The 13623-nt window shown below is 39.5% G+C and overlaps 1 protein-coding gene across 1 annotated transcript in view; it reads right to left on the reverse strand.

The window, feature by feature from the left end:
• RWDD3 (RWD domain containing 3) overlaps positions 1-13623 on the reverse strand; it is a 226933-nt gene that overhangs the window by 14488 nt on the left and 198822 nt on the right. Inside the window, exon 2 of the mRNA XM_086936347.1 lies at positions 6699-7183. Coding sequence (XP_086792473.1) covers positions 6699-7183 — 485 coding nt within the window. The remainder of the gene's footprint in view (positions 1-6698; positions 7184-13623) is intronic.

Consider the following 13623-nt stretch of genomic DNA (forward strand, 5'->3'; position numbering starts at 1 on the left):
TTTTCTCATTATCCCCGATTGTTCAATGTGTCCTGAGTGGGGATAGTTTAGCTAGTGCTGTGCTCGCTTTATTTTCCATGGGCTCAGGGCTCCCTTGGGGTTGTGCCTGGGATATATTTTATAGTACTGGAGATAGGAATGAGAGACTGAAAGTTGATGTATTCAAAATTTCGTCATGGGTGGGATGTAGAGCCCCCTTAGGTTTGATGGTAAGCTAATTTATGTAGACATTTACAAGGACACATCCTGTTCAGTAGAAGGGCTGATAGCCAGATATATGGAGTTATCGGATTAACTAGAACAAAAGATAGAAACTGTTCTGCTAAAATATGTAGATTTCATGATGTTTTGGGTGAGACTGAGGCAGCCCATGTAACAAATGTTTTTTTGGCACATGAGTCAGTAAAGCCATCAACCCCAAGGTTCAAGTTTATCACGCAAGCATAATGGCTCATTTAGAGAGAAATAGGATGTCTTGTGACAGTTCCAGGTGGAAGATAATATTCTTTTTGGGTACAAATTAGCTAATGCTCCATGATAATGACAATATACTGCGGCTGCAACATTTCTTTACATGAGTTCGAATCATTCTTTGTGATACATTTATCTTAAATACAAAATAATGGCTGGACCTCAAATGTACCTGAATTTGTTCCAGACACCTGACTTGATTTATTTCATAGCTGGACCTAAAACTGTGCCTAAGTAGATAAAACATTGAGTGGATTTGGGATGCAAAGCAAGCACTCATTCACCTGACTTTGGTCCAGACACCTCACTTGATTTATTTTATAGCTGGACCTAAAACTAGGCCTATGTAGATTTAAAAAAAAAGTGGATTTGGGATGCACAGCAAACACTCAAATTCACCTGACTTTGTCCCAGACACCTCACTTGATTTATTTCACAGAAAGAGGCCAGGGCAATTACTAGAGGCACAAGGTGAGGAAAATGTGGTGGGCACTTGTAATCAAGACCCAGCTAAAGACACCATCTTAGGTTACGACAGGTGAACAAATGTATGCAGCTTCTACATACGAATCATCTCTAATTCATACTTGTCATGACAAAGAATTAAACATAGATCATTGGATGAAGATGGTAGAGAGACCAGGCTTCAAATTGGACTATCGAATTAAAAATGGTTGCGTGACCAATATAAACATTTTATGTCAAAAATCATTCCAGACATAGGTTTCATAGAAAGCACATTGGCAGACCAATGGTGAGGACCAAAAGATGTCAGAAGCAGAGAGCCAATTTCAGTAAATCTAAGACATTGCATTTGATGGACGGTTTTAGCATGAATGCCTTTAAGAAATTGAGGCCATATGTAGGTAAATGGCATTTACCGAATCGTAAACACCGAATTTTACCGATTCGGTATTTACAATTCGGTAAATGCCATGTAGGTAATAATTTTTTAAATATTACCGAATCGGTAATATTCGGTAATTACCGAATTGGTATTTACCGATTCGGTAATTGCCATTGATTCCTATGGGCCTTGGGCCTTAAGGCCCATAGGAATCAATGGCAATTACCGAATCGGTAAATACCGAATCGGTAATTTTACCGATTTGTCAAGGGGGACAGGGTGTCACTTTGACACCCTGTTGCACCCCTGATTCTGGCTTGTGTGCAGTGTGACACACATACATGCCCTTAGGGCATGTATGTGTGCCACATGGCACAGGTGTACATGCACAGATGTGCATGTACACAGAAATTCGTTATTTACCATGCCATTGTATTTCATGGTAAATAACGAATTTCTAAGGGCCTGTGGCACTGTTTCCAGTGCCACCTACATCCCAAATTTCCGATTCTGTACATTTACTGATTCAGTAATTTACCGATTCGGTAAAATTACTGATTTGGGAAATATACAGAATCGGTAATTTTCAGGCCCCCTACATCTGGAAGTACAAGTACCGGTCGGTAACGGCCGAAATCGGCCGTTACCGACCGGTATTTTTCCACCTACATATGGCCCTGAGTACCTTATAGAAATTGTTGATAGATGACTAAATCAAACAGGGACTAGAGATCCTGTAAGAATTTATGTTATTTATGTTAGTCCACCACTACATATGGCACAGGGAGCCTATAAATGACAGTTGGCTCACTAAGGAGGATCATGGAAAATTACTGAGCATGTCATTTTAAGTAAACTTTCTTTGGAACTAAAAGCATGTATATAAGAGCAAACTACCAACTTATGCGGAAATGTGACATGCTCCTATGAAAGAAAGATGGGAGGATACAGACCAATATCTTCTTTGTGAAGGACTTGTTTGCAAGTGAAACAAAAGAAAATGAAGTGCATTGGTACAGGAGACAGAGGATGATGACTTAAAAGGTCACTCTCCAAGGAAAAATATTGGTTCAGAGTACACAATGACTCTAAAGCAACGTTTTGACTACAATGTCAAAACAACCATAAGATGACGTTGGAGAATGTTTTATCATAATATAGGAAAAAGTAAGCCATTCAAATGTATCTTGGGTTTGGTAATTAACAGATGTAATGAATGAATATAATTATTCCTAGGGGCACATTTGGTTTCAAGGATGCTTATACGTTTCTCCTCATTGTTTAATCATTGTTTATTTTTTATACAATCCAAAAATGGATACAATTAAAATGTCACATCAACTAAATCTAAATATATACATTACTGTCTGTACATAGTACTGATAAAATAAAAAACTACAAAAATATTCAATAAGCAACCAGCTCACAAAACACATTTTCAATAGCCCAGACTTTATAGATAAAATTAGCCACCCATATCTAGATACTGGTAGTTGTATTACTCTTACAGGTGTACAAAAGTAAGTATATCTCTAATTATTAGCATGTTATACTTTCAGAACAGGCATCACCTATTTGTATCCGCTTAATCAGTGCATATGACACTAAAATACTCAGCCTCCACCAGATCTATAAGGCACAATTAAAACTATTAAAATCACCATACTGTATACCTTCGGTAACTTGGTTGACTTGCTTATTTAAGCAAGTAACTTAACAGGAGTAACCTTTTTCTTGATTGTGACATAGTACAATAACCCTAGGTTATATTAATCTCCTCCAAACAGGAGACTGGCTTTAGTGTTCGGAAATATATTCACTGAATAGGCATTCATATACAGTTGGTTGAAGACTTATTCCTTGCTTTGAAGCCAGTGCTTTCATCTCCTACAGAAGTGTGTCCCTGTTTGTAGAAAGGAGTCAAAAGACCAATATATGAAATGAATAGCATGGGCATATAAAACTGGGAGTACAGACTTGGTTACATCTGTCACTGTGAATGACCTTGTGCGGTACTGGGGTATAAACAAATGTATAAACAAAATCAATATTCAACCTATGGAATGCATCTTAAACTGACTTCAGACCTACATTTATCCAACATATATATTGTTTATATCTGTGAAGTGGGAGCAATAATTTTATTTAGACTAAGAATCCTAAATTATGAAAAAACAAATAAAGGGCGCTTTTTCTGCCGTGCTGTACAATTACTACTTACATGAGATGGACAGTTACAACTGAGAGGTCGCTGTTCATTACTAATTTTTATGGCTTGTTTAAGTGAGCAAAGCAGGGGGGTTGCAGTGGTACTATTTTCATGAAGAAATATGTATCTAGCACATGCATGTCAATTTTAGCACAAACACTTGCTTTAGATCTTTGGAGTGGAGCCGGTGAGAGATTTACCTTTAGTTGTGAAGTACAGCAAACTGGAATTTGAGAAGAACTTTTCACATTTTGCCAATGAAAAATTTCCCCAACCACTGCCAGTATACCTCAGCATTTTTACACCAACATGATGTGCCACCCATCAAAGGATGGACTTCCTGCAACTAGAAACCAGCAACAGACTTCAAAGTATGATATGGCTGAGACCTGGGTGGAAAGGGGGCTGAAGCTCTGGAGCAGCCATGTCGGAAGTGGTATGGCTTAAATGGACCATAGCAAGAATGGAAGAGAGCAGTGTGGCAAAAAGGATACAAGAGATGGAGGTGAACAGCAGATGTGCATGGTGGGGGCCCTTATTAACCGTATGCGCGCTAGCGGGTTTTCCTGCTGCGCGCTGAAAATTCGAAAATCGCGCGTTACGTGACAAAGCCAGCTCGTCATGCGCGCAGCGCAGGTAACGCCCATGACGAGCTGGCTTTGTCACCAGCATTGAAGGGGTTAAGGACTGTATCTGAGTATGGGAAGTCTAACTGTGACCTCTCACAATAGCAGGAATGATTCCCACCTTAGACAAAGTTAAGGGACACTGTCCATGAATGTACATGAATTTTGTGAATTTTTCACTTTGAAATCCTTGTGATTTTTTTTTTTTAACCTTGAAATTGTACGCCTACAAACTTCACAACTTTGTGCAAACGCACCTGAGAGCTCAATGCGGAATACCAATCAATGGTATTCACTATGATTGAAGTCTGAGGGCTTTAGCCTAAACTGATAACACACCTTGATAAATAGCTGCTTACTGGAACGATGTGCCTTCAAATCTCTATGTTACGTTTATTTAGCTTCATGGTGGAAGCCTTTGCCTATTGCCATTAGGGTTATTTGATTCCACAATACTAATTCTGACCTGTGACCACAAAAATAAGATACAGTCCCCAAATCAGCTTTTAACCTTTCGAGACCAAATACCATTTGTAGGTTAAGTCAAAGACTGCTTCAAAAATTGAATGTCAAAACATGTTAGACTTGTCATCCTCAAGGTAGTCTTTCCCCAGACTGTTTGCCTTTTGCCTCCACGTTTTGCTAATTATTTTTGTTTGGCCTTAGTACTCTGAGCACTTTACCACTGTTAACCAGTGTTAAAGGGCATGTGCTTCTCCCCTAAACATGATGACACTGATGTATACCTGGTTGCCATATTTGATGTACTGCTAAGTCCCTAAATCCAAGGCCTGTAATTCAAATGCTACGTGTGGGCCTGCAGCACTAATTGTGTCACCCACATAAGTAGCCTTTCAAACCTGTCTCAGGCTTTCCACAGCGGTTCCTGTGTGTGCATTATAGTTGCACTTCGACTTGGCATTTAATACTACTTGCCAGGCCTCCAACTCAAACTCCCCGTATATTAAATATAAATCACCCCTAAGGTAAGCCTTAAGTAACGCTAAGCCAGGGTGATATGTCAATAAAAAGTAGGACATGTACCTTTATGTTTTACATGTCAAGGTAGTGACCGTCTATTTCATGTTTCACTACTGTGAGGCCTACTCCTCATAAGGAATTCCTTAAAACACATTTTAAGCTACAATTCATTCTCAAAGTGGAGGTGCCTTTTCATTTTTCATATGTTTGGAATGGTAATGACAAATCCTCCTTACTGGTGCAGTTGATTTAACAGTACTGTTTTAAAAATATCAATTTTAGAAAGTGGACATCTTTCTCCACTTACTGCTCTGTGTGCATGACATCCTGTCTTCAATACATGCCTGGGGTAAGTGGCAGCTAAACTTTGTTCATTTGCTTTAAGCAGCCACATTACAGGAAGGATAGGTGTGTCTGAGTACCCATCCACATACATCTGCATTCTGAACGCCTTGCATGGACAGGGTGGAAGGCTACCATTTCACTTGAATAGGCAGTGTCTTGTCCCGACACAAAGGAATGATTATGTCCCTCCCCAAGAAATCTGGCAGACAGGACTAGGTTTAAAGGGGCACTTGTGCACTTCAGAGAGCTGCTTTGAAGTCACCCCCCCACATCAAAGGAATTTTGGGGTATATACGTTTTGGATCTCTGACCCCATCAAATCAGACACTTCTGGATCTTGAACTGAACCTTTGTCAGAAGTGCTGACGTGCTGCTTAAAGGATTTATCTTTGGACATATACCTGGAATGCCTGCTTTTCTCCTATGAAATGCTGCCTCCTGCTCTCTGACTCTGCTGAAGGTTAAAAAAAGTTTGTCTATCTCACAACACCAACTTGCACTTCCCAGTGCCCCATCTGCCGCCAATACAGCAGCAGATAGCCATCTTTTAATAGATATGCAACCATTAAAGATGGCCACCTTGCGCGCCGCAGCACACCACAAATAAAAAAGAAGCAGATAGCCATTTTCTTAAAGTTTTGCAACCATTGAAGATGGCCGTCTATTTGTACACATGCACAGTAGCCATCTTGCAATGCACTTTCTTATGGTTTATAAAGAAGCATTCCAAGATGGCTGACACGCATGTGCACGCACAGGGGCAAAGTTGGATTTTTTTTTATATACCATACAAATTCTACTCCAAGATGGCCACGGTATGTTCACCCATGTGCCTGCATGGCAGCCAACTTTATGTTTTTTTCCATAAGTGATGGCAAAATCAAAACAAGAATTGGAAAAGCCAGCAGCAAGATCTATTGGTTTTGCCAAAGCTACATCAAGGAATATAAATCCTTTGCAAAACATCGCCACAAAAAACTAAGGGATTTGTTCCTTTTCAAGTTGTGTGGAAGAATATGGCTACCTTAAAATCACAATGAATACAAACATAAGCAAACAGTTGATTCGAATGACTCAGGATCGGTCTTCTACAGGTGCATGATAATTGCAGAAAACATTGCATTGCTAAGAGAATCAACAGTAAAAACACTTCGCTACATAGAAGAAAAAATTAAAAAATAGTTAACACTAAATAACAAATAGAAGTTTCAACATGTACCTTAATTCGGCCTTTTTCGCCTTGCAGAAGAATTAGTATCAGCTTTCCCATAAACATTAATCTCCCGGATAAGCTTAAATCAGAAGCCCATTTTTCAACTGTTCTCACATACTTGGATTTCGATCTCATATGATCCAATTGCAAGAGCATCGTCCACATTCTACTTTCTTGCATGTCAACTGGTCCAGGGCCTTTTGAATCCGAGCCAGGCACATCTAACTGCCCAAGGATATCATCCAGGTTCTGCTGAATCCAGAGAACCAGCTCATGTATCATGGGTTCACATAAAAGTTCTTGTGCCCGTTCAAGCAATTTTCCCTTTAATGCATTGCACTGTGATCGTGTTAGCTCCTCTGAAACCACAGATATACTTGGTGGACATTTTGGGTAGGTTGCAGGTAAGTGAAATGTAAGCTTCAGCTGTATCTCTGAATCTAAACGTCCTTTTGCACGTGTCTGAATTGTAAGGGTCACGCCATCCGTCTCTGCAAGTAATACAAACATTGTAATCACTAGATTTAACAAGCAATGTAAACAATGAAAACATGCATCCAAATCGTACCTGTTAAACACTTTAATGGTTTATGGTACTGTAAGTTTAACAACAAATCATAAATCGAAAAGTATGCATCAGCTGTTAGGAATAAATATATGCTATCAAAATATTGGCAAAACATATCCAGAATGTTAGAACCTTGGTGTTATTAGAAACTTGTCAGATATTTAAAAAAATAATATAACGTGGGCCATTGTGGCAACTCCCGATGGAAGGATATTTTGCTTCAAACTAACAAACTACGTTATATTATTTCTACTAGCCTAGACTAATATAGTCTGAACACTTGCCAACAAACACAAAATTATATCAATTCATCAAATTTAGGCCTTCCTAACCAGTCACCTGCCTGTCTACAAAAATAAAATAAGGCAAAGGCAGGTCCCTTGTTTGGGGAAAAAGAGCCGGCATAGCAAAAGGATGTTGTGATCTCAAATAGGCAGAAGTGAAAAGGAGGTTCATGTTCAAAACCCCGAAACCGGTCCTAGGATGCTTATTTCCAGTCCAGGGAGGACCTGGCCTGGCAGTTCGGCCTGGACTGTTCCCATTGGGCGCAGGGTCAAGACTGCTTCGCATATGGCTGGGTCCAAAACTGGAATGGCATGGTGAGCAAAAAACTATGGATTTAGGCCCAGATCTCTGCACTGGGGTGAATGTATGACATTGTTCTGCATTCTGTCCATCAATAGTTATTTTTGCAAAACGCCATGCTCACCGCATAAATTTGTTCCTGGAGCTACTCCACCATAACTAGTTTCCGTTTGTCACAATATATGAACTTGACCAGGAGGGCAAGCTGCAAACTTGCCTCTATGGACCCCAGACTCCTGAACTCCTTTTGTGATGTAAATCTGTATGCCCCATACATCCGAGTTGTCGGTTTGTCTCAAAGAATACACTGTTAGCAGGAGATGTTTAATGTAGTTCTCATCCTCTCCCACATCGAATAAAAGTTACCATGTAATGTACCCTGCAACTAGAATTACCACAAAGCATCCTTAGTTGTCTTTAACAACAAAGGCATAAGAGGCACAAGGATATAAAGGGAACTGCAAAGAAACGCATAATTCGTTCAATCAAGATTTGAACTGGTGTTTTCGTTCCACAGACTGTGAACTAAGCAGAAAACGTAATTACCTGCGAGCTTATAGATATTTTTATATGCACTGCGCCAAACATATCTGGTGATTCTTGAAAAAGACTACACGCAGTTAAAAGAGAGCTTTGGGTGACTGGGCTGTTGATAGAGGCTCCAGCAAAAAAACATGGAACTTCATAAATGAATATTATCTCCCAGTCCCATCATATTTCTTTAAACTTAACTCTCACTGATGTCATTACTTGTGGAAGATGAATATGAAATGTGAAAGATTACGTGCTAATGAGATTGTAAAAGTGCGTATGACTGTGACAAATGAATATGTTGTTTGCACATTCGTTTCATTGTGTGGAAATCTATTGCTTTTTGGTGAAAATATTATGGTCATGACAAGTTAATATTGTGCATGCAATATATGACAGTGTACATTATGTAGTATGGTTTTGTATTTGTGAAAACATTTTTGACATTAGAAATAGTGTATGCAGGATTGAAGTGTAGACTGAGTACAGAGAAGGTGGAAGATAGGGTTAAGCTAACAGCTCATTTGGTGAATTTAATGTGTTTTATTTTGTGCTGTTACAACTATTTACGTCATTATCAAACTTAACTCGCCGTTAACTTTAGCTTTATTGTCTGTTAATTTTACTGATTTTTATAGATGTACTTCTCTTTTAATGGATGTAGTGAGCATCTTTTAGAATTGTGTTTTGCTTATATAGATGTTTGCGAAAACGGAGTACAATTCTGCGTTTTCAGCCTATGTACTGGTTGTGAACATTATATAACAGAGGCTTATTTATTATAAATAGATGATGCCACGCTATCCTGAAGTATTTTCATTTAACTTTGCAAACCAATATTACCGTTTGATTGGTTGATGTGTTTTAGGTGATGCTTGTGTACATTGGAATGAGTTTGAATTCGAAACCTAACTTACATTGTGGCCTGTGATTGTGTGTGGTAGGTTTCAGAGGTGGGCTCCCAGGGTAAGACCACTGCCCATAAAGACATTATCTTTCGTAAACATTGCAGCACCTGATTTTTGCACACAACATACATAGAGGACTGTTGGCCGAGATCTTCCTCCTACCAGTTATTTTTTTTGTGTTTAGTGTGATGCTTTTGGACACTGAAGTTGATCTGCATTTAGTACAGTTCCTAAATTGTGGCCTATATGAACATGTGTGGTATGTTTGTCCGTTTTCCCAGCAGGGCAAATTATTCACCCATGCTTGTTTTAATGATGGGTTTCACTTTATGCTTGCCAACATTTTGATCATTTTTGCAGCCAACATAAATTAAAATCTGCATATGTGAATGAGTGGGAGTTGTAATAATTGGGCTCTTCAGGGCGAGGACCGTGTTCATGGTGAGTTTGATGATGTGTTTAGTTTGATATTTTCAGAACACTGGACTAGATCTGATTTTCTGCACCCTTCCCACCAAGTAGACAATTGCAAAAAGAACAGATGATGGATTGAATAGTTTCGTCCATAATCTGTTAATTTTGCTTTTGTGGATTCGAAATAGCCTGGCTGATGAGGGTCTTTGTCAGGACGTGTTGGAGGGGTAACCTTGTGTGGTAACAAGAGGGTGTGATCAAATAAAATGTGTCTGGTGTGTTTTCTCTAACCCGTGTAGGTTTCATGCAGGAACTCACCTCGAGTCACATGAATAAAGGACTTCCATGGAGTTCCTATGGAGGGAGAAAAGATGGCATCCCAGCTTCTCTTTAGGGTGTTCCACATGACACAACCTTTAATCAATAGTGCATAGAAATCTTCATGTACTTGTGGTAAAATATACAAAAAATCATGCATTGTTGTGAATAAGTTATTTTCCTTGGTTGTGTTTTCTTTCGTTTTGTGAGTTGTTGATCAGTTCTTCGTTTGAACTTGAAGTTTTCTTAGTTTTTGTTGTTTATATTAACTGAGGTTCACTGGGTTACCATATTAGAAAGAAATGTCATCCTAGAAGTGTGGACAGGGAAATGAGCAACTCTTCCTCTGTGGACACTCAAAATTGGTTCTGAGGGCAGCTCCTCTTCCACTGGGATTGGTGTATGGCTGACTAGAGGGAGTTAGCTATCTCTGCCTGTGACACTCTAGACCTTTTTGAAGTTAATTATGTTCTTGGGCACAACTCAGATGGCGATCCTGTTAGAGGAACACAACGCCTCCCAATACCCAAGGCCTTTGTCTCCGATGTGGGAGCAAGTTCACACCTCATCAAATTTGAGTCACTGGACGTTTTATGGTGGGTCTTGAAAGAGCAATCAATAAAGATGTCTTTAAATGTAGTACTTATTTCGTCATAATTGCTGTGCTTCAAAGACAGAGGTCAAATGTCAGGCCATGTCTTCTGATAAACTGCTGCTTTTTCTTTTAACATGAGGATTGGTGCTTACATTTCCCTCTCTGAATCAGAGGAGATTTTAAAGTGAACTATGAGAATCTTGCTTGCGTACAGGGAGTGTGGGAGGAAAAACTGCTGAATGTCATTTTGAAATAGAAAACAGCCTTTAAGCACCTGTAAATGAAGGGTCTGTGTGTGTGTGTGTGTGTATAAAACTGAAATAAACAAAGGTTACTAGGACCTTATAGATAGGCTCAGCTTTCCCTCGTACAAAACTAGTGAGCTAACTATAACATACACCCCGCAATGCAGTGCTTATGACCTCATATATTAATCACTCATGACATGGTCAGTGACATCACTGATGACTTTACTGATGACATCATCAATTGAGTGTAAGTGTTTAGAGTTTATGGGTGTTAAAAATGTATAGTAACCTACTCCAAATTTTAATTACTATACTAGGTACACACCTACTGAACGATACTACTTGTAACATATTGTGTGAGTGGCTGTGTGACTGTATCCTTGTGGGTATGGGTGGGTGAGTGGCTCTATGTGTGTAAAGTGGATGTGTGAGAAGTAGTGTCAGTGAGCGAGATTCTGTGTGAGTGGCTATAATGGTGAATGAGTGGGTGTGACAGTGGCTGTATGGGTGAGTGAGTGGGTGTTTGGTTAAGTGAGTTTGTGTGTGAGTCGCTGTGTTGAAAGTAAGTGTCTGTGTGAAAGTCTGTATGGGCAAGGGAGAATATGTGTGAGTGCTTGTATGGATGTGTGAATGGGTTTGTAAATGGTTGTGCACGTAGGTGCTTGTATGGGTGAATGAATGGCTTTGGTGAAAGGCTGTATGGTAAGTGGGTGGGTGTGTGAGTGACTGTGTAGGTAAATAAGTGGGGGTTTGAGTAGCAGTATGGGTGAGTGTGTGTATATTTCAGTGGCTGTACAGGTGAGTGACTGGTTGTTTGAGTGGCTGTATGGGTGAGTGAATGGTTCTGGGGAACCAGGTTCAAGTCTTGGCATTGGCTCTTGGAAAATCACTTAATCTTCATAATCACTTAAAATAAAATGTATCTGACCTATGGAACAGGTAATCCGTCTACCGTGAACACAGCATTTAGGTCCTTGTCACTATAAGGACATGTTTCGCATTAAACTTTTACATGTCCTACTTTTAAATACCATGCGTCCTGCCTTATTGGGCATTAAAGGGTGAGGGTGAATAAATTATCTTTAAAAGGAAGGTTTAGGCCTGTCAAAATGGATTATTTTGATAGCTCAAATCTGCATTTTTAAAACTGCACAGATAGTATATGGTAGTAGGCATGCTGCCATGTTTTGCATGGTCACTCTAATCATGGCACAATGTGTGTTGCAGTCCACTACTGACATTTAACTTACCACCCTAGGCACACTTTGTAGCATATACTGGGGACTTGCAGGTAAATTTAAAAAGTCACTTAAGAGTATAGCCAATTTTAACTTGTTTTAGAGGTCAGAGCACATGCAGTGGAGTCGGGTTAGTAGAGTCCCAGTGCACAGAGTAAAAAAACAGCAGTGAAATCTAGAAAAAAATGGGGGTCACCAAGCACAAAAGAACATTTTCCTGGAATAACAATAGAATTTCCAAGTGTCAAGAAAAGACTGTTCTGACAGCATGTGCAGTGCCTAGGTGGCCTAGGGTATAAAGACTCCAGTAGACTCCTTTAATGGTGGTCTTTCTTTAACTAACTATGGTGCAAGGGCCATTATTTAGCTTGCTTTAGGACCCATCAGACCATGTTACCCCACTGAAAAGAGAGTGCAGTATTGTTTCTTGATAACTTTGAAGTGCGGTTCCTGTTTTTCTTCCTAGAGGCTAGATTAAGTGCCATACATTATCAACTACCTTGGTAGAAAAAAAAGTGTGTATATAATTTGAGATATCAAAAGCTTGGGGCAGTTCCATGATATGTTGGGGACAGTATTCTGTATAATATAATGATTTCTCTAAGGAGTCCGAGCATTGCAGGTCAGTGAGCATGGGGAATATGTAAGACTAACATTTTCATAGTTAACTCTCAAGTATCAACTAGCACACATAAAGAAATATTGGCAGCATAAGAAATTGAACGAAGGATCAAGAAATAGGAAAAGCACAGAGACTATGTTCTCCTCAAAAAAAGAAATTGCACACCTTCTATCAACACAGAAGACTGATCTCTTTTGCTACTGCATTAATACGCTTCTAGTTGATATTATTAGACTAATACCACTCACTGGAGTTGGCAATTCAATGAGTGGCAAAAAAGCGCAGCAATGAGAGTGCACACTTCCCCTCATTCCCATTTGATTCATGGTCTTATTGACCTGGATAGATTGGGACAAAACCTCCTAAAACATCTCCTTCCCCCTGAGTGTGGGGACCTAAAGAAGAGACTCTTGTGCAAGGCGGTCTCTTAATAGATCCCTCTCATGTTTTAGAGATCTTAGGGAGAAAGGGAATGTGAGGCCAGTCGATGCTTTTTATCTGCTTTTCCTGAGTATAGATAGGAGATGGGGAAAAACAGGGGATAATGCCAGCTGAAACAATCTTTACTCCAATGAACAGAACAACAGGATGTGGAAAGAAATTCCAGGCCCGCCATGCCGTGTGACAATTAAATAGGCGGTGACATGGTGTGAACATTAGAAATGTATTGCTCAGTTCATTAAAACATTAATATAATAACTACAGCGATTTCATAAAATCGCTATAAAATTTCCAAACAAGCAAAAATAAAAGCATTTGATTTCAAATGGTGTGTAAAAGGCCAGATTTGACACCGTTCAAAGGCTGGAAAGAAATCCAGCGCACAAATACATACAGAAACACCTCAAATACAAAGCTGTATTTCAGGAGAGTTCGACTCGAAGACCTGCCGTATCACAGTTGT

The sequence above is a fragment of the Lissotriton vulgaris genome, chromosome 1_1 (assembly GCF_964263255.1).
Source record: "Lissotriton vulgaris chromosome 1_1, aLisVul1.2, whole genome shotgun sequence".
In the NCBI taxonomy this organism is placed as follows: Eukaryota; Metazoa; Chordata; class Amphibia; order Caudata; family Salamandridae; genus Lissotriton; species Lissotriton vulgaris.